This window comes from Panicum hallii, chromosome 2 (assembly GCF_002211085.1).
Source record: "Panicum hallii strain FIL2 chromosome 2, PHallii_v3.1, whole genome shotgun sequence".
NCBI classification, from domain to species: domain Eukaryota; kingdom Viridiplantae; phylum Streptophyta; class Magnoliopsida; order Poales; family Poaceae; genus Panicum; species Panicum hallii.
In genome coordinates, this window is record NC_038043.1 from 2,230,510 (window position 1) to 2,252,087 (window position 21,578).

General features: G+C 48.5%; 1 protein-coding gene and 1 long non-coding RNA gene across 3 annotated transcripts; both read left to right on the forward strand.

Moving 5' to 3' along the window:
* The first annotated feature begins 1,596 nt into the window (after nt 1–1,596).
* LOC112880726 lies at nt 1,597–5,487 on the forward strand. The gene is made up of 2 exons (XR_003226422.1): nt 1,597–2,129; nt 3,880–5,487. It is a non-coding gene; the product is annotated as an uncharacterized LOC112880726 (long non-coding RNA).
* Nucleotides 5,488–11,928: 6,441 nt separating this feature from the next.
* On the forward strand, nt 11,929–17,987 carry LOC112882837 (ubiquitin carboxyl-terminal hydrolase 8). Of its 2 annotated transcripts, none has more exons than XM_025947995.1 (12): nt 11,929–12,106; nt 12,204–12,437; nt 13,838–13,964; nt 14,043–14,102; nt 14,183–14,275; nt 14,454–14,729; nt 14,815–15,126; nt 15,589–15,846; nt 15,956–16,104; nt 16,233–16,868; nt 17,081–17,336; nt 17,452–17,987. In XM_025947995.1, the coding sequence occupies exons 1-12, from the start codon at nt 11,997–11,999 to the stop codon at nt 17,560–17,562; spliced, it is 2,622 nt and encodes an 873-aa protein (XP_025803780.1). In that variant the 5' UTR covers nt 11,929–11,996; the 3' UTR covers nt 17,563–17,987. The 2 variants fall into 2 exon arrangements, with proteins under 2 accessions (XP_025803780.1, XP_025803779.1); XM_025947994.1 differs by having other exon boundaries at nt 11,931–12,106; nt 17,063–17,336.
* The last annotated feature ends 3,591 nt before the right edge of the window (nt 17,988–21,578 follow it).

Genomic DNA, 21,578 nt, shown 5'->3' on the forward strand with positions numbered 1-21,578 from the left:
ATTTATCATACCTCAAATGCTATGGACATATTTTATTTTTATTTAATCCAGTGTTTAAAACGTAAAGAAAAAATAGAGAAGAGGAGAGAAAATCTCTATATATAGAGGAAACCTGTAGTGTTCTCTATTTTAGAGGACCATTTAGAAAACGCTGCTGGAGCATATAGAGAACGGAATCTTCTCTATATTATATAGGGTAGAGAACGGTTTAGAATCTCCCGTTGGAGACAGCCTGAGAACGCAAAAAGATCAACTGGGATTCACATGAAACAGTTCGAATTCCTGCAAAATTCAGGAGAAATTCCTTCTTTCTCGCATTCCAAATCAACTGTATAGGTTCCTGTGTTTCCGTTGTTCGTAATGGATATGGGGTTCGAAAAAGGAAAACTGTATAGGTTCTTCGACTTGCATACATACACACAGAAAGAACAGAAAACCACATCAATCTCTGGACTCCGAGAAGTGCACAGAACCGCATCAATCCTTTTCGATTCAGACATCGCGACAACAGCACGCGTGCTGATTGCTGAGTGAACAGCAAGCTCGTGCCATCGTCCATGTGGGGTGCTGCTTCTGCATCGAAACTGTCGCCGTCGCTTTTCATTTTTTTTTGGCCGGGGACAATGGAGCAACCGGACAAGCATGCACAGGTCTTGGTGTTCCACCTCAGCTGAGCAGGCCGAAGGGAAGCGGACGGGGCGCAGGGCAATCAGTTCGCTTCATGCCACTGATGGTGATACGCGGCAACACATGTGGGCGAAGAAGAGGACCAGCAGCAGCCAGTCTTTGAATCTTGAGTGAGCCCATCTGGACATGAGTCAAATGGACCTTGCTAGCTTGGAAGAACCAAGAAGAGAAAAAAAAGTCATATTTACCTTTCTCAATAACAGTGGCGGAACATGGAGCCAGATCAGAGACCAATCGAGATCGCTCCCGTGGATTTCTGCTTATGAACGTGAGTCGAACAAGTACATATATAGATTTGCAGCGCGTGGAGGAAGCAGGAGCCGATGCCTAGTTTCGCCTCCATCACGATTCGCCCCTGCTCGATAATGTTGTGGGACGTTTGTTTATAATATGTATATGATGATGGTTTCTATGTGAATATAGCTCAGTTAAGTTGGTGCAACTTGTTTAGTTATTTCAACTCATCTCCTCAAAATACACGCACATAGAGCTAGCCTCTAGCTGATGGCTCCAGTAACGTTTGTCAGATCTTAAATTCAACTTTTTGTGGGAGCGAATTTTAAGCTAAGTTTGAAAAAAATCTCACTGGCATGACCAAGATTCGGAAGCTTCTCGATCGGGAAGCCGGTTGCTTCCTTAACTGGGGCCGTCAGGGTCAAGCTTCTTTTAGAGCTAGCTTCAGTTCATTTCTGAATGCGAGCGATTTCGGATCATATGAGACATGAGGAACTGAAATAACATCATTCTGAGATCTGTAGGGCAGCTCCAGTGCTGGTTCGACTGGTTCTGACAGCGCAAGACGAATACAACCAGCGTTCGGTCCCTGCTACGTTGACGTCATTTACGTGGGGCCCACTTGCGAAAAAAAATTCGCGAAATCACCGGACGGCCTCCCTCTCGCGCGAAGGGACGGAATCATCCGCTTCCCTCGGGCCTCGGCAGTTCCGCTCCGCCCGTCTCTCTCGTTCCCCTTCCTTTCTCCTCTCTCCCCTCCCCAAAATCAGCTGATAGATCCTCAAATTAGGCCAATGAGAAGAGCAGATCAGGTCGGGACGCCGCGGATCTGAGCAGATCGGGTCCTTCCCGGCACTCGTGTTGCTTGTGCCGCTCGCGCTCAGTGCTCGTGCAGGCTGCGCACACGGTGCGGATGGCCAGATCCGCGAGTTCGCAGATGGCGTGGATGGCCGGATTCGCAAGTTCGGCTACCCCGTGGCCTAGGAGATGTGCGTGGAGGTCCTGCTCGAGGAGGCCGTACACATGGGACTGCAGGGCTGCGGAATGGCATCGAGTATGTGTACGAGACGGCGGCCGAGGAGGTGCGGCCCGACGGGCTGCTCGAGAAGGTGATGGTCCTCATGCTCAAGCACCAGGCACACACGGATGAAGATGTCGTCGGCGCCGAGGGAAGATGATGGCACATCAGGCATGACATGTACATCAAGGTGGCTCCTTCTTTCAAGCATCTACTGACTTGATGTGTTTTTGCTGTGATAATTGTGATTTTAATCTAGTTCACAAACGGTTTCATACAAAAAAATAGCATCTGGTACATATACTTATTATTGAACTAGCAGTATACTGGCATTACGGAAAGAAGAAAATACTTTCAAAGGAATACAATATGCAGTACATGGAAAAAACTACTAATTAGTGCTCAGGTTGGTTGCCTCCAAATTTTTGCCATATATGCTCAACCAAATCATTCTTGAGTCGATGATGCATATCTTTATTCCGAATAGCCACACCTATCTCCAATACCCTGTCAAATCCATGAATTAGCCCTTGGCCATATGCATTGAGTGGGGCAAAAGAGTTCCCTTGCTCATAGTTGTAGTCATGGCGGCCCTCGTAAGAGTCCCTCTCATCCTCGACAACCATATTATGCATAATAATGCAAGCATACATGATCTCATTAAGAGTTCGTGTTTGCCACACACGTGCTGGTGTGCGTATAATGGCAAAACGAGACTGCAACACTCCAAATGCGCACTCAATATCTTTTCTTGTCGATTCTTGCCTTTGAGCATATAACTTGTGCTTTTCACCTTGAGGCAGTTTGAATGTTTTCGCAAATGCTGCCCATTTCAGGATATAAGCCATCAGCTAGGTAGTAACCCATGTCATACTCATTACCATTGATGGTAAAGTGAACCTCTGGAGCTATTCCTTGTCGTTGTGCCATGAACAATGGTGACTGATTTAAAACATTAATATCATTGTTAGACCCAGCCACATCAAAAAATGCATGTCATATCCATAAGTCATGTGAGGCAACAGCTTCAAGCATGATAGTGGGTACTCCATGATCCCCGTGAGTATATTGTCCCTTCCATGCCACTGGACAATTTTTCCACTCCCAATGCATGCAGTCAATACTTCCCAACATACCAGGAAATCCACGAGCCTCCCCAACATGAAGCAACCTTTGAATGTCTTCTGCAGTAGGTCTTCTTAGGTACTTTGGCCCAAAACACTCAATGGTACCTTTGCAGAAATTTTCTAAGCTCTCAATGACTGTTGTTTCAGCTATTTGTAAATTCTCATCAAACATATCAGCACATGTTCCATATGCTAACATTCGCAAAGCAGCAGTGCATTTGAGTAAAAGTGAAAATCCAAGCTTACCGGAAGCATCCCTTCTTTGCTGGAAAACTGGAGACCAATCACTAAGAGTTTGCACAATGTGTAGAAATAGATGCTTTCTCATTCTATACCTGCGACGAAACTAGGTATCATCATACATTGGATTTTCTGAAAAATAGCAGCCTTCAATCGATTCTCAGCATTTTGACGCTCTCTTCGTACGTACCTTCTAAGTTGCCTTGATGGACCTCTTTGTTGTTCCTCAATTTGGGATCGAATCTGCTCTTCAATCTGAGCCGCAAACGGATCATTGATGTAGTCCCAAACCAAGTTAAATGGGATGACAGTCCTGACATCTTAGATGCTGTCATGTTGAGAGCTAGGTTGTGTGGACATTTCTGATCTAGTGGAGGTGGCTGTGGCTGGAGTAGAGTGAGTAGACTGAGATGAAGGGACCTCCACCTTCTCTTTTATAGATCAGCCTTACAACGGCTAGTTTTTCCAACAGCTAGTTTTTGCAACGGCTAGTTTTTGCAACAGCTAGTTTTTACAACGACATTATTAATTTTAATAAATGTGTGTTCTGATGTGATATTATATTTGTTTCAGATCAATATCTTGGAGCCAACACCCAAATGCAAAAGGGACAAAGCAGTACAGAGCCAACATCCATTGAAGGTAAGATCAATTAGATAATAGCATTACAACAACCACATGATAGCATACACCCACTATCTTAGTGTACATTACAATAATTAGATAATAGCATTACAACAACCACATGCATGATAGCTCTACCATTCAACCTAAACATCTCTACCATTAATTTCATCAGATAAGAAGTTCAACATCTTGACATGGTGTGCTTTCTTTGCCTTTCTGTATGATGAGGTGTCAATCATCATAAGTTCTTTGAACTGCTTCATTTTTTCCATCTTCACCTTCTCTTTATCTGCAGCAGCCATAGTTGCTAGGGCTTGATCATGTCCCCTTGCAGCAGCAGCAGCCATGTTTTCTATTACCTCTGATTTTCTTGCCTGCAGGTTATTAAATTATCCCACATTGTCATCTGATAAGCGATCCTTCCCATAAGTTGTTGAAGAAGTGTAAGCTTCTGATGCTGACATCTTATTTCTTCCTTCTGCCCTTGTGGTCGACGACGGTCAGTGTCACATGCCTCTCAGTTTCTTGGTTTGAAGAAGTGTAAGCTTCTGATGCTGACATCTTATTTCTCTTATTCCTAATGACAGCAGCCACATCTCGATTAAGCCATTTAGGCTCATCCTTCACCTCTCTCCACCAATACTCAAATGGGAAAGGCTTTTCTGTTTGCTTCACCTTTTTTATTCTTCATGAACCATCTCCATAAGTTGTTGATCTGACCGCCCACTTTGATATGTGTTTGATATTTCTGTCCAACATCCCTAAAATTTTGAAACAACTGCACTGGTTACATTCCAATGATTTTTGCACTGTGTAGCTGTCCTCTTCTTTCCTTTAGGAGCATACATGTTGTATTCATCTGCAACTTGCTTCCAGTAATGTGACCCATTCTTTGAATTGCCATCAATTGGATTATTTGAGTTGTTTAACCAAGCACTTATCAGCTGCAGATTGTCTTCTTCGGTCCAAAACATACGCCCACCTATCTTTTCCTCATCTGAACCAGCATCACCCCATTCTTCAACTCTAATTGGATCTTTGTTTGTATTTTTCTGCGGGAGCTAATGGAGAAGTCACTGAAGAAGCTGAAGCCTCACCTCTTGAACCACCAACTGCAAAAGTAGCTGCTGAACCTGCTGGTGATGATGGATTGCCAGCCATATCACCCATGGAAATTGCCATGGAAAGGAATGCTATGGTGATAGTTTGAAGGAGGGAACTTCTGGTAACCTGGTTGGGTTCCAAAAGGATTGAAATCCTGTGGGTAGTAGTGAGGTGGAAAGGATCTGGGATCATATTGATGTGGTGGAAAAAATATAGGTAGATGGGGTTGGAAACTATATTGTTGTGTGTTTGTGTTTTGAGGATTTGAGCTTGGGATTGAGGAATTTACCAGGTTTGTGAAACTAGATGAGGAAGAGTGCTCCATTGTAGCTATGTGTAAGTTTGAATATTTGCATGTGTGAACTTCATGTATGTATATAGATGGAGGCAAGTAAGCTGACAGTGGCAACGGCTCCGTGGCCAACGGCCATATGCACTGTCATTATTTTATTTGAAGCGGGTGATGGGAGTAACGGCCAGCTGAATATTTAATTCACGCCAGCAGCTCACGAGCCGGCACGTCTGCAAGCTTCGCTGTTAGCTCCGGTAACAACCATTCGACCGCTACAGTATTGACGATTCGACTGGAGCAGTCACGGTTCGTTTTTTCCGCACGCTGGAGCTGCCCTTAGCACCTCTACGCCAATGCAGACACATGCCAGACTTCCAAGCGATCAGAACCACTCCGGGATCCGGGCTAGATAGCAGCTGCTCAGAGCTGCCGTAGAGGGTGGCTAAACTCAAGTAATCCAAAAAAGGTTCACTACTATCACTGTCATTCTGGGACAGCAGCTTGCTCAATCTGTAAAGAGAAGGCTAAACTTCATCTCTCTCAGTGTTATGGTGGATTGGTGGTTTCCTGAATTTGAGCGCAGTGAAGGTCAGTACACCGTAACGGCTCACAAGTCACTACCATGCTCTACTATAATGATCCAAGTAGGGGCCGGCAGGTATGCCCGTGCAGATTCCTGAGCATTGGTCCCTCTAGGCAAAGCAGCGAACACCTGGTGCGCAGCCGCTGGCGACATGCCATGCCTAACGAGCGGAGACGGTGGCATCGGGGTTGTGCCTTGCGGACGCGCTGTCGCCATGGAGGCGAGAGCGTGGCGAAGACCAAGGCGAACCTACGTGTCACCGGCGTGGGCGCATCTGGGGCACGTGGCGTCACGGCGCACGCAGGTGAGCTGCGCGCGCGTGTCGACGGCCAACGCCGGGAACAGGCGGATGGACTCTGTGGTGGCGTCGTGGAGGTAGCTCATGCATGCCGCGCATCGGCGTATCCAGTGCACGCAGCTCGTCGAAGCTGAACGGGGACGACGCGCCTGTATTCCCGTGGGTGGTGGCGACGCACACCCCGCGGCTCTCGCGCACGAGCTAATCCTCCACGTCGGGGCCGGTGGAGAGCGGAGACCCTCCGGCGAGCCACGGCACGCAGCGGACTAGCGGAGGCAGCGCCGCTGCGCCGACCACGGGCGGACGGTAAACCAAATGCCGACCGGGGGTGAAATACCGTCCACCCCCTGGGTCCCTACCGTCCGTTGGATCGAGCACGTGCGGTCCAGATCATGCGAGGTTTGCACAGGCAGGGACTCGATCGTCCTCGCCTGTCGTCCGGCAGCGCGCGGGAGCTTGGTGGCGCCACACCGGAGGCCGGACCCGGACGGCGCGGCGGCGATTGCTCAGCCTCGGTGGCGAGCGTCCGCCGATCGACGACGCCGGAGGCCTCGCCGCTTCATTGTTCAAGACAAGCTCGTCCGATGGGCTCTGGGCAAAGTGTTCACGGGCCCGGGCAAGGAGACGGCCAGCCGGCTGGCTTCGGCAGACCGGAGATGTGCGCGGTCGCCGGCGAACCACGTCGCCGCCTTCGCCGGCACCCGGCTGTCTCCTGCTCCAAGCCTGCAACGCAGGGTCCCGGTGGGCGACGCTGGCGATGCATCGAGAACTTGACAGATTCAGAGTTCAGATTGGCTATGCGTTGCAGCGTCAGACGCTCCTATTTTCGCTAGAAACTAAATAAAATGTGATGTTCAGCCTTACATTGAGGCCGATGATGGATCTTTCTGAGGATGTCAAGACTTGCTGCGGTTACATCAGGCCAGGAACACAGAACCCTCCACGTGTGCATTGCGCACCATATTTTTCAGCTAAACAATAGAATGTTGCGACTTGCACTTTTTCGTTTGGGCTCCTCATCATGGTATACTCAGCTACGAGCTTGGAAAATGGGGATGAACTGCCCTCTAGTAGTTTTGCTGGTGCGTCATGCTCTGCGATTTCACCTGTTTTACATCATGAACAGTGTTAAAGTGGGAGGAGAAACAAATGTAGAAATTTTCTTTTTTGGCTCATAAGTGAGGGGCTTACTAACCGTTGTCCAGGAGCAAGACATTGTCGCTAACAAGAACCGATGTGATACGATGTGCTATTGTATTCATCGTGCATTCAGCAAATTTATGTTTCAAGATCTTCTGAATCAAACTGTCTGTTATTGGATCCACAGAAGTTGCCTCATCCAGAACCAATATCTTTCTCCTTTTCAGAATCACCCTTCCGAAGCACACGAGTTGGCGCTGACCTGCGCTCCAGTTTTTACCGCTTTCTGTCACTGCATCTCAAAACTAAAATACAAGTTACAGTTTTGACATCATAGTCCTGGGACCTTCTGGTAGATATGAGATATCGAACCTTTCGAATCAAGCTTAAGCTCAGTCTTTCTAACTTCATCCCCAAGATGACAGGAATCCAATGCCTACAGAAAACATACATATAGCATTTTAGCAACCAAATAACACAAACCAATTCAGCGAGAACTATTTTCAGTTTTTCTTCAACACAGAAACCAAATTTAGCCTTTTACCGTAAATTCAGCACAAAAGTACCTTTTCGTCAACAATTTCTGCACAAAATTAACTCGCCAACACCTAACCACCACCCACAAATTAACACAAATGTTGACCAGTTACCACAAATTCAGCTCAACAGTACCTTTGTGTCCACAGATTCCTGGTTTCTATCCGATCTTTGATCCGCGACTGCGAAGCGACAAATTTGAGTGCAGTGAAGGTCAGCACACCATAACGGCTCACAAGTCACAACCATGTTCTATCTGTATTATGGAACTGATCAGAGTAGGGGCCGGCAGGTATGCCCCTGCAGATTCCTGAGCATTGGTCCCTCGTAGGCAGAGCAGCGAACACCTGTGGTGCGCAGCCGCCGGCGACATGCCATGCCTAGCGAACGAGCGGAGACGATGGCATCGGTGCCAGGGTGTGTACCTTGCAAAGTAGGCGAAGGCGAAGGCGAACGTACTGTTCCAGGGGTGAGCGCACCTGGGCCACGTGGCGTCACGGCGGACGCAGGTGAGCTGCGCATGTCGACGGCCAACGCTGGGAACAGCCGGATGGACTCTGTGGTGGCGTCTTGGAGGTGGCGCATACCGCGCATCGGCGTGTCCAGTGCACGCAGCACGTCGAAGCAGAACGGGGACGACGCCGACGCGTCTGTGTTCACGTGGCTGGTGGCGGCGCACACCCCGGCTCTCGCGCACGAGCTAAACCTCCACGTAGGAGCCGTTGGAGAGCGGAGACCCTCCCAGAAGAACCAGGTCGGCGTCGTCGACGACGTCGTGTGTCGTGTCGCGCCCGGCGAGCACGAAGCTGGTGACCAGTGACCACGCCCCCGGAAGCGAGACAGGAAACGGGAAGTCTTCCCAGGCTGGCAGGCCGGCGCGACGGCGCTCCGACGAGCCACGGCGCGCACCGGAGGCGGCGTCGCGGCGACGACCCGGGGCGGACGGTGAACCAAATGCCGACCGGGGGTGGATTTCATATACCGTCCGCCCCCTGGGTCTCTCCCAACCGTTGGATCTAGCACGTGCGGTCCAGATCATGCGAGATTTTCCCAGGCAGGGACTCGGTCTCCTCGTCAGTCGTCTGGTAGCGCGCGGCGCGACGCTGGAGGCCTCGGTGCCGAATGTCCGCCGATCGGCGACGCCGGAGGCCTTGCCACTTCACTCTTCAAGAGAAGCTCGCCCGATTAGCTAGCTCTGGGCAAAGCGTCCGTGGCCCCGCCGGCCCGGGCAAGGAGATGGCCAGCCGGCAGGCCGGCTTCGGCAAACCGGAGATGCGCGCGGTCGCCGGCCGGCTCGAACCACAACGCCACCTTCGCCGGCACCTGGCTGCCTCCTGCTCCAAGTCTGCAAGTTTCTATCCGGGATTTCAGTGATGGGCGTGTCCTCTCGGATGCTCAAGTACCTTTTGGTTCTTCAGGTCCTTGCAAGTTGTATCCTTGAAACTTGAAAGCCCAATGCCTGCAAAAAGGTCAAAATGCTTAAGATAAGTTCCTTCCCAGCACTGCAAAAAGATGTACAATGAGCAGATATGGATACGGTCCTTGATTCAGGGATGTCATTTTTTGATGAAAATTCAGGGATGTCATGACCTCCATAGAAGAAAATGATGAATAGCCGGCGAATATGCACAACTGAAGCATCTGTGTGTCATGCATGCAAATATATGCGCAGATGATTGTTGGATAATGTTTTTTTACGAACGTTTTACTTGAGATTGCCCTTTTGATGATCATCTGATGAAAGACAGCCAGACAGGTATAAACTTCATGAGCAAGCTGCTACTCAGCTCAGTTAATCCTCTCTTTTATTAAGCATTACTTCGTCCTGCTACGTGCTCTAGAGATTGGCTGCAGCTGGCAGCCAGAGCACGTAGTTGAGCGGCATGGAGTGGCAGATCTCCTACCCGCGCGTCGCGTTCAGCATCCGGAAGAAGCCATCGTCCCAGCCCGTCGTGTCGGCGTGGCACATCGCGATCGCGGTCGCGCCCGCGCCGGTCGCCGTCAGCTCGACGCGGAGCGCCTCCACGCCGGCCGGCCGGTGGCAGTAGTGGACCATGTGCGGGTACGCCATCGGGTGGGACGGCACCACGGCGGCCGCACCTCCCGTCTGCTTGCCGCCGCCGCCGCCGTTGCGCGCGACCCCGTTCGGCGCCACGGCGTACCTGGCGCCGGCGGCCTCCTCCTCCACGTGGAAGACGGCGCGCGGCTCGCCGGTCCCCAGCGCGCGGGCGGCGCTCCGGCGAGGCACGGCACGTAGCGGAGGCGGCGTCGCGGCGACGGCCAGGGGCGGACGGTAAACCAAATGCCGACCCGGGGTGGACGATATTTCAAATACCGTCCGCCCCCTGGGGCCCTGCCACCCGTTGGATCGAGCACGCGCGGTCCAGATTATGCGAGGTTTGCCCAGGCAGGGACTACGTCGTCCTCGCCAGTCGCCTGGCAGCGCGCGGGAGCTGCGGTGGCGCCACACCGGATGCCGGACGGCACGGCCGCGGTGCTCAGCCTCGGCGGCGAATGTCCGCCGATCGACGGCGCCGGAAGCCTCGCTGCTTCGTTACTATCAAGCGAACTAGAGAAACTCGCCCGAATAGCTCTGGGCAAAGCAATCCATGGGCCCGAGCAAGGAGGTGGCCGGCCGGCCGGCTTCGGTAGACCGGAGATGCGCGCAGGCCGCCGCCGGGGCTGAAGCCGCCACTTCCTCGCGCCGCGAACTGAACTCGTCGATCTGCCTGGCGACCCTGTGGCGGAGCACGGCCCTCGCCGTCAAATCCACGATCTTGTCGGCGAATCTCCCGACCCCGTGCGGCGGCCGGCTTGCGCTTCGTGAGGCGGACGAAGGTAATAAGAATGCATTAGCTACTGCAACAATTAAGAATGCAGAAAAGCAATTCATTATCGCAACTTCAATCAAAGGGAAACGGCACAACGAAAAACTTCATCTTCTAAATGCCAAGCCATGAATTTCAATTGAATCGTCAAACTTCTATTGTCAAATAAGATGAAACGTAGAATTATGATCACTTAATTATCTCCCTTCTTGCTGTCCGGAGATTCAATTTAAAAGACCATTTAATCACATCAACTAGAGCGACACAAACCTTTCTATCGGGCTAGAGATGATCAAAGTTCCCTAGAATCTACTTGGGGTGGTAAGTGGACACGAGAATGTCACCTAGCGTCTAAAAGTCGGATTTGGAAGAAAGTATAACTAGTATCAAAGCTCATGATACATCCATAATTAGAGAGGGGCACAACATGCTATGCGGCCGGTGGCAGATCCACCAGGGGGGCTGAGGGGGCTCCAGCCTCACTACCTCCATGAAGTTGATGGAGCCCCAAGCTCTCCTACAATTTCCAGCCATGGTTGAAAAGGAGGAGAAAGAAAAGGAGGAGGAGGAGGAAGAAGAGAAAGTGAAGGAGGAGTAAAGAATTCATCACACTAAAGTGACTTTACCCGTTTCTTCGACGGTCCTCCCTTGCACTAGTCTCGCCCACCGGTGGTTTACCACCTTGCCCACAGCTTGCACATCTGCCTTCTCTAGCCCGATTTATCGGTTTAGCGACCTCCCTTCTAAGTATGTATGGCAAGTATTCTGGCTAGAGTTATTTAAATGCCAAAGTGGTTAATTTCCAGTTGACCTGGTTTTAGAAGCCCGGAGTAATTCCTTTTGAAATCCAAACTCCCCACGGTTAGTTCCTCGCTCGTCGGAAATGCTCTGGAATTTCTGCGTCCGGAACACCAGCCCGGTCAGCAGGCAGTCAACGTGCCAATCAGCCGGCCAGGCAAGGAGAGGGCAAGCCAAGCAGGCAACGGAACGGGACGGAAGGGAAGGAAGCTGCGAGGAAGCAGCCGTTGGGCGAGCGTCTCCCTCCCTCCCTCCCTCCCTTGCAGATAGAGGGAGGCGCGCCACCGCGGCGGCGTCTCTGTTTACAAATCCCCCGCCCGCACCGCACCAGAAAACAAAAGCGACAAGCCGGCTCGCATCGCGGGAGGACCTCAGGACCCGGCGACAGCTCACTCGCGCACGCCTCCCCCCCCCCCCCCCCCCCCCCCCCCCCTCGCCGCCTCAGATCCCATCTCGCGCTCGCCCTCCCCCCCGGCGGGGCCCATGGCCACCGCCGCCACCGCCTCGCATCCGGCCTCCGCCTCCACCTCCGGCCGCGACGCGCTCGCCGCGGCCTCCTCCTCCCCCGTCGCCGTCTGCCTCGTCCCCTTCAGGTGCGGTCCGCTCCGCTCCGCTCCCCTCCCCGACCCTCGCTCGCCCCCGGGCTCCGGTGGGCTGGGCTCCGTGGCTGATTCGGCAATGCGCGTGCAGGTGGTGGGCGCGAGTGCGGGAGGAGGAGGCGGCGGGCGGGGTGCGGTACGCGGCCACCGCCGCGGCCTCGCCCTCCTACTACGGCCTCCGGTTGCTCCACAGCTTCCTGCACCCGGATCTCGTCCTGCGCCTCGAGCGCGGGGACGGCCGCGCGGGCGGCGGCGCAGGCGGGGCCGCGGGGGGACGCAGCTACGCGCTCGTCCCGGCCGACGAGCTCTCCAGGGCGCTCGCCAGGTGAGTCGCCGCCCACCCGTCCCCCTCTATGCTTGCTGCCTCGCTTGGCTGCCTACGGTGTTTACGGGTCTACATTTTTTTTTCCGATGTCGATCGGATGGGTGCGCATTTCGTACTACCTGCGTGCTGGTGCAGCGTGTAGGCTGCCGATGCATTTGGATCAGCGAGGCGGTGATTGATCTAGTACAATTCAGCTCCTAGTGTTGTTGTAGTGATCATAGTGGCAGGTGAATCTCATGCCCACACCATTTGATCGTGACCGCTGACCAGACCTTAAGCTTTAAGTGTGGACAGGTGTCTCTAGCAATGTCTGAAGCTCGGACACACTTCCACAAGTCCAACCTAGGTTTACAACCCCGAGCAAATATAAGTCATGCATGCAGCATTGCTCACGGGAAAGCGTTACCCTCCAGAGGAGGCAAAATGATGCCAACTTGCCAAGGAGAGAGCGTGCATGTGTCGGAGAAACTCCTTTATTAGTTGCTTACTTGGCATGTTGTGCGTATTTGGACACATGCCCTGCTGTTGCTAGTTTTGTCCGAGTTCCATGCACGACGAACGGGCTGCATTGATGCCAAGCTAAAAGAGGATCATTCCTTCTCTTCTACTGCTCAAGCCCAGCACAACCCAAGAGTCTTTATCAAAAAAAAAAAAACCAAGAGTTCATCCTTGCAGCTAGGATTTTTTTTAAGTTTTCAAAAACCTTTATGTTTGACACGTGACATGACATGGTTTATATGAAAGGCATACACACAGATTTTCTGTGTTACTATTTATATTATTTCATTATATGAGGTTGGAAGCACCCTCAAGTATCCTGTGTTTTGCACAGCAACCTAGTCATTATCTTTTAATGGCTTTTCGCCCTTGACATATCTCTCTTCTCGCTTCCTTGAGAAGTGAGGAGTTTGCATCAAACAGTCAACGGATTTAATGCTATGATAGAAATTATTTGTCCCACATCAAATTAGTGATACCCTTAATGTTGAAGGTAGGAAAAGATTCTTAACATATGTAACCAGATTGAGTTGCTATTATTTCTTATAACATTCTGCATTATCAAAGACACTTTACTTTGAACCAATTGAGAACAAAATAGGTAGGTGTTAAATATTTTCCTCTTCACCATGTTTGAGACTTGAATACTGTTTCCTTTCCAGCGACATACTCTACTTCTTAGAATTCAGCTTTTTTACTCCATAGCTTATATCATAATGCTCTCAAGATATTTGACGGACGTAAGATTTATGGGCCATCTAATGAGGATAAGATGTAAATGACCAATGCTTGTACCTATTACCCTTTACATCATAGGCTCACGGTTGTGTTACCCAATTGACTCTGCTTCTAGTTCATCTTTGTTCATCCATTGACCATAGCTTCATGTCTCTTTTCTCTAGGCAGAACTCAGGTTTTGGTTTGCAAAATAAGCATTCATTTGCTGGAGACAGTGCTGGTGCTTATCCTTTGGTGCTTAGGATATCTGTCCGAGAAACAAGTATTTTGACACTGAAGATTAGCAAAAAGGTACTATCTTTGTCAGGCAATTTGTGGCTCAATTAATTCCTTCTTTGGATAATACATACATATTTAATTTTCCTTCAGGACAATCCAGTTGAGAACTACAAACGAGCAAACAAAATTTTCAATGTTGATTCTCAACCAGTAAGTTGCTGCTTGCTGCAGTTCCAATTTTGGAAATACGCATCCCACTACTGCTGTTTACTTAATGTTTCTTTATCCAGGTTCATGTTTGGGATTTTTCAGGGCAGACAAATCTAATATTAATGAATGAATGGAATAAGCTACATCATGACTGTTGCCCTGCAGATCAAGAGGTAGGACCATTTGCAACCTGTGGTTCCTGTACCAACGTGTTTCCACTGCACTAGAATTTAATTCAATATTTACTTTGTTTAGAGATGATATTACTTTCTGATTTCTATCATCTTATAGTATGGCCTAACTTTTTCTCCCCAAACGTACTTTCTTATCCTTCTTCATTTGCACTTGCAGAATCTTCTAGAAGTACAAGTCTATGCAATGTCTGATTCCTTAACATCCAAAATCGGAGGTACCAACAAAGAAAATTCATTAGATTTGGATGCTCATTCGTACAACAGAAGCTTTGGAAGAGCTGGTTCTATGGGGTTAATAGGATTGGAGAATCTTGGAAATACTTGCTTTATGAACAGCTCGATCCAATGTTTGGCTCACACGCCAATGCTTGTTGATTATTTCCTTGGTGATTATACCAGAAATATAAATCGTACTAATCCATTGGGATTGAATGTATGTAGATTCTTTTTCCTTAACACATAACCTTTTTTCCTCAAATCGTGCCGATAATTGTTTTACTGACTCTTCCATTAACTAGGGTGAACTTGCTTTGGCGTTTGGAGAATTGTTGAGGAGCTTATGGACCACTGACAGAAAGCCAGTTGCACCACATAATTTCAAGGAAAAGATTGCCTGTTTTGCTCCTCAGTTCAGTGGCTTTAATCAGCATGATTCACAGGAGCTTCTTGCTTTTTTATTGGATGGTCTCCATGAAGATCTTAATCAGGTTAAGTGTAAACCGTATGAAGAAGCAAAGGATGCAAGTGGCCGTCCTGACGAAGAAGTAGCAGATGAGTACTGGAGCAACCATTTAGCTCGAAATGATTCTGTGATAGTTGACACCTGCCATGTAAGTTTGAACCCCTATTCTTGAAAAGAAACTCCACCCTTCCTGAAACAACGGCATATTTGTAGCTCTTTTGTGCTTTTAACATTGTATCTGTCAATTGATTTCACAAAATAAAAAGAAGTCCATTCATTAAATACTGATGGAAGTGATCCTATGACATTGCAAATACATTCCTTTTCAGATCTAAACACCAATTAAGAGTTGAGATTAAAACATTTCTTCGATTTCTAGTTTTTGCCAATTAAGAGTAGGTGCATCCCTGCAGTTGCTTTTAAATTTTTTATTTCAAAAGCATAGAAGCATCATTGACTGTTCATTTTCTTCTGTATAATTAATTGCCATTACAAGGATGCACTATGCTATATTTGTTATCATGTGGTAATTTATATATTTTATGCAGTATTAATTCAATATGCATCCTGTATTTTTATGTTATTAAACTCTTCTGATTACCTTTTGCAGGGGCAATACAAATCTACATTAACTTGTCCTACTTGCAGTAAAAGATCTGTCACTTTTGACCCATTTATGTACTTGTCTTTGCCCGTACCTTCCACGGCAAAGAGGGCAATGACGGTAACAGTTTTCAGCACTGATGGTAGCAGAGAACCTTGCTCATATGATGTCAATGTGCCAAAGTTTGGGACTCTTAGTGATCTTGTTCAGGCTTTAAGCATCGCTTGCTTACTTGGAGATGACGAGATCCTGCTTGTTGCGGAGGTACGATTTCCCTTCCCCATTGCCTCATTTGAACTGTTGCAAATTTTCTAAGCTAGTTTAAGCAATACAAGTTCCTTAACTCTTTCACTTACTGGAACTGACTGTGCAGGTCTATAATAACTGTATCCTTCGATACCTGGAGGAACCTTCTGATTCAGTTTCACTGCTGAGGGATGGGGATAAACTGGCAGCATACCGGCTACCTAAAAAATATGAGAAATCCCCACTTGTGATTTTTACACACCAGCATTTTGATGAGTAAGCACAGCCATTTACATTTATATTAGTGGGTTTTGTTTAAATATTTTAGTTATGAAGTTAATAATGTGCATTTTGTGACCGTTATGCGCTTTCGTAACATAGTTTTTACTTGCCATTGCATTCAGGCATTCTACTGGTGATAATTTAACTCCACAAAAGAAGGAATTTGAGGCCCCACTTTTGGCAGTGCTTCCAGAGAGAGTCAATGGATTATCCCTTCATAATATCTACCTGAAATTGCTGAATCCGTTCCAACTTTCCAAGAGGGCTAGTTCACTTAATGGTTCTGCAGGGTCTAATGTTGACTCTGCTGACCTGATGGATGGAACGCCTTCTGATTCAGGCAGTAATTTTCAGGACATTCAATTGGAAGATGACCCTGGAAGCAGTAAATGCAGTACTAATGAATGTGAAATAACAAATGCACCCGATGAGTTATATGATGGGGGTGCAGCTGATCCTAACAAGGAAAGGAGAGTGGAAGATTTTGAATTTTATTTAAGAAATGAAAGGGGTGATGTCCAGCAGCAGAAAATAGAAATCAATGAGCTTGATTTACTGGAGACAATACCAAGCCGGTTGCATGTGAATGTCCACTGGCAACAAAATGCGTCAATACAGTATGCTGCCTCAATGCTGAACAGTCTACCTGAGATTAACAAGCTTGAGCTTACCCCGAAAGGAACTGAAGATTCTGTTGCACTACATGGCTGTCTGGAAGCCTTTCTGAAAGAGGAACCATTGGGCCCAGAGGACATGTGGTAAGTGTCCCTTGAGTGACAACTGTGTTGCTTTTGGCTTCACTGTTTGCGGAATGCCTTTCACAATATTCTTTTCTTAGAAAGAAATCATTCTTGACCTATAAATTCAAAAAAAGGAAAATATCTCCTAAAAAAGAAAGTGTACTGTTGGCTTCATAATTGTGACCCTTTTTTTTTCTCTGCTTGTTAATCAGGTACTGCCCTTGCTGCAGGAAGCATCAACAAGCGATGAAGAAATTGGATCTCTGGAGGCTGCCTGAAGTCCTGGTGATCCACCTCAAAAGGTTCTCGTACACTCAGTTCACAAGAAACAAGCTCGAGACATTCGTTGACTTCCCCACCACTGATTTGGATCTGTCATCATACATTGCTGACAAGAGCGAGCAGCCAAGCAGCCATTATTGCTTGTATGCCATTAGCAACCACTACGGAAACATGGGAGGGGGCCATTACACCGCCAGCATCTATGTGAGTTTCTCAACTCTTTTCATGCTGTGTTGTCCATGTCCCATCCTTTCTGTATCATTTTAATCTCTTGATTGAGGATCACGGTTGGTTACTGACACATTTGATCTTTCTGCAGCACGAGGAAGGTAAAGGATGGTATAAGTTTGATGATGACTGCGTAACTCCTATAAGTGAAAACAGCATAAAGACGCCAGCGGCTTACGTGCTGTTCTACAGACGACAGTGAGGATACAAGAGCATCTTTTGTGCAGGTGTTTTTCGGTTGGCAACTCCAGATTTCCCTACATACCTACCGCTTCACCATGTCTGATTTCAACATGTCGGCACTTGGATCTCTCAAGTCACGCTAACTTACCTATACAACAGCATGTACAGATTCAGCTGCCAACAGGAGAGACCGAAAGAACCTGAGCTGATGCAATATTCTTTTTCAGCTCACAATATTCTTATATTCTTTTGGGTACATCATACATGGCCCGGTCCACCTCCCACCCCCAGCATTGTAATCGCCATCAGTGAAGGAAGGGTCAATGAACACAATTCTTTTGTCGCTGCCCGCCGAATTCTCGCCGGGGATTCGAGGTGGCGATGTAACAGCTCTGTAATTAACTCCCGTGTGAAGTGTGATCTGTTCTTGTCCAGATTTCCCCATGATCTGTTCTTGTCCAGATTGCTGCGTGCGACTGCGACGCCGCAGCTTCTCCCTGTGCTGTTGCTCCATCCATGAGCCGGCAATTCACCGTCTCTCTAGTCAGCCCTGACGGCGACGCGGTGATCATTGAAGGCGCGGAAAGCCCCCGCCCAGCTGGGAGACTTTTCCGGACCAGCCATATCTCCAGGATCGCCATGGACACTGACCCGTCCCCGGAGCTCCTCTCCTCAGTGGCAGGTTACACGAGATGGCTGCTGTGATCACTGCTGGTAGCTGCAAGTGTGGTTTGACAAATATTCTGCCCTATCTGGGAACCATTCCTTGCGACGACGCGTCGTCGTAGGGCCGGACCAGGTGGGATGAGCATCGGAGCTTTTTCGGCGCCCGCGCCTGTGGGGGCGCTACTGGTCCGGAGGACAAGTCCATGGCCAGCTGCAATGAGCGGCAGCAGGTCTAAAGTTCTCAACTCTTCATGGGCAAGCCAACACCCTCCTTCAATCCAACTTTTTTCTTTCCTGCAGCTGAGTCTGATCCTTAGACCTCCTCCAAAGGTTAGAGCCGGTTGCTAGCTCATACATCTTTGCTAGCTCATACATCTAAGAGACAGTGTAAGAGATATATTTTCTAATGGTTAGAGTCAGACACTACCTTATACATTTAGGTAGGCCCACATATCAACCTCATTGATTTAGGGATGTATGCACGAGACTATCTCTTAAACAAGAGATTGCTCTTCTTCCTCTCTCTTCCGTATGGATAAAAAGTTGGATTGCTCTTTTTCCCCTCTCTTCCACATGGATAAAAAAACTGACATGGCATAGTTATGAGCTAGCTAACTCAGCTTTTTTGAAGGAGGTCTTAGTGTTTGATTCATCATTTCTTGACGGGTATCTATCAAGTACCTGCTGATTTAATACTGATCCCAAAACCTGAGATCTTATCTGGTGGCGACATGATATACGTACCTTATCCTAATCTTATTACCCTTCTTGTCTCTGATGGAGTCCTGCCGCCATTCAGTTGACTAACCCACTGGCTCTGATGCCCCCCACTCTAACCTTGCCCACATAGGCCTTCCTTCGCCACTCACCTGTGGGGCCCACGCCACCTTATATTCCCGTTCCCGTATCTACCATCTCCCTGGACCATCTTGCTAATGGTTTTCTTCCGTTTACCCCCATGGATTTGAAGGAGTCTCCTCAAAACTCAGAAGCACCGAATCTCAAACCCTAACCGGAGGGGGAGATGCAAGCATCCCCATGACCCCACCACCTCTTCTTCCAAAAAACAAAAAAAACAAGGTTTTCGTATTCGGACACATTAAGTGTTGTTTTTTTCAAAAACTTTCCCATGATGTTAATAATATGCCATCCTGTTGTTTTTACCCGTGGCAGAAGTGAAAAAAGGAAAGGGTGGTGGCATGGAAGGCAGGAATGGAATAGGACACGCCCCCTTTCGCTAGGCGTGCTGCTGCATCAGCCATGCATTTTGGATCCTGGCAGGAGCTGAGCCTGGATGTGCCTGCAGAAAGGGTTAAAGGCAGCCGATGGGATGGATGTGTAAGGCTGGTGACCACATGAATGGCTGGTTGATGGGTCAGTCAGGTCTTCAGGTGGATGATTGGATCGGATCGATGCCCTGCCGCGAGGGCGCCGGGGCCTGGCCTGCCGTCCCCCACCTCCGATCGAGCAGGAGCACGCTCTCCATCGGGGGAATGGCATCTACAGTGCTCCCCGCGACATTGATGGGAGGTGACGACGGCGACCATCCATGGCGGGTCGATGCAGGATGCTCTACTGTACAGGTGAAATTGCGTTGCAGTAGTCTTTGCACGGTTCTTTTTGTGCCCGGGGCCCGGGCTGGCATTATTCATTGGCCCGGTGATTGACGACGACCCCGCCGACTGGTCTGCCCTTCCAAAGGATTGCCTTAACTTGGTTAGTTCCACGGAGATGGTGCATGCCTTTTAGGGTTTTACTTTTGTCAAGCAGATTTTTTTCTCGAGAACACGTACGTGTAGGAGAGCCGTGCATCTAAGGATAAGCTAAGTTTTTTTTTCTGCTGCTAACAACAAGAGAAACACCTTGAGATTTTACCATCACCACTGCTGACTATACGATCGAGCTCCGGATTCTAACAGTGACGCTACACCGCAGGACATGTACAAGAGGACCACGCGGCGCCGCAACAGTGTCGTTGCACAGTGCCTCCTGCCCCTGGCTATTAACCGCGGAAGTGAATGGCCGGCCGGCGGCCGGGCTTCATCAGGCTCACCCAAGGCTGCCGCCACTCCATTTCCGGGCGCAGCAGGCTCTGTTCACGCCCCGACGCAAGCTCGCCTTGCTGGTCCGGAGGATCCGCCGGCCGGCCGGCCAGTTCGCCCATTCTTCACCCATATCCTGCTCGCCACGCCCTGCAACCAGTCAAGACACTATAGTACATAGTACACGCGTGCCATTTGTTTTGTTGCGAGAGAGAGATGCATGAGAGACTAGGGCAGGCAAACGACAAAGGAGGAAGCAGGGTTTCGATCGATCGTGCCTCCATAGGCGTGCGTGAACGGAGAGTAGGATGGATGATCGTAGGCCTTGGATTGTTTTTAATTTCCATCTAGTAGATGATCAGTGTATTGAACTGTTTGGGACACACTGTGCCAGTGCTTTTCCTTCAATAAAACCTTTATTTTATTTTTAGAGAAGTACATCTATATATGATAGATTGCATAGGCCATTTTGTACTTGATAATAATGGAGCTATACATGTACCAAGCTTAGACCGTTCAGTTTTTGCATATTATTATGTATATTTCGGCTTAATTGCTTGTAAAATTTCTTGTAAAAGAGTGAATTTGAGATGGTGTTATTATGTTATTGTTAAGTTTACATGTAGTTAGGAGCTTTCATTGATTATTGGCTTATGGTGTAGAGTTCTTGCATGCTTGTACTAGTAGGTGAGAGCATGTAATAATCGCTACTAACAAAAAAGACTCAGAACAACAAAAATGGACAGATTATTAATTAAGTTTTAAGTGGCGCAACTAATTAGGAAGTAACACAGTGCAGCAAAGAAAACATCTTCAGTTTCTTAAAATTCTGTATGAATTTATTATTACAATCAACTTATGTTCGCTTGAAGAACATTGTGAGTTTCATTATTGCACACACGGGACAGACGACATGCCCATGATCTTTATCTTCCTGAACTATTTTTTCATGTAATGAATTACATGCTGGCAGATCACAAAGGTTCAAATCATGATCTGTTCCACTCTTACTGCACAGAGAGAAACCCGCCATTAATCTATGTTCGGTAGCGTCTGCATAACAACTCATAGCAATGCACACACACAGTTCTGGCAACAGATTGTAGTGCAAGGGAGTGGGCACCAGGTTAAGAGAACTAGTGTTGGTTAGGCATCCATCTTGTCAGTCTGAAACCTGATGAGACTGAGAGGAGGATCCAATCTGTCCAATTGAGGTGACATTTCCTGAGCAGAGGAATCGTCCAATCAGCCACCGGCACATCCTGCCCTGCTTGCCTGCAGCCAGTGCTGGCATGGATCACTTGCATAAACTGCTTCAGGGACACAG

Bases quoted from the DNA above. Each gene is read 5' to 3' on its own strand.
- LOC112882837 (XM_025947994.1), top strand. From the start codon at position 11,997: ATGGCCACCGCCGCCACCGCCTCGCATCCGGCCTCCGCCTCCACCTCC. The intron at 12,438-13,837 runs GTGAGTCGCCGC...TCTTTTCTCTAG, and splicing joins CTCTCCAGGGCGCTCGCCAG to GCAGAACTCAGGTTTTGGTT. The intron at 17,337-17,451 runs GTGAGTTTCTCA...ATCTTTCTGCAG, and splicing joins ATTACACCGCCAGCATCTAT to CACGAGGAAGGTAAAGGATG.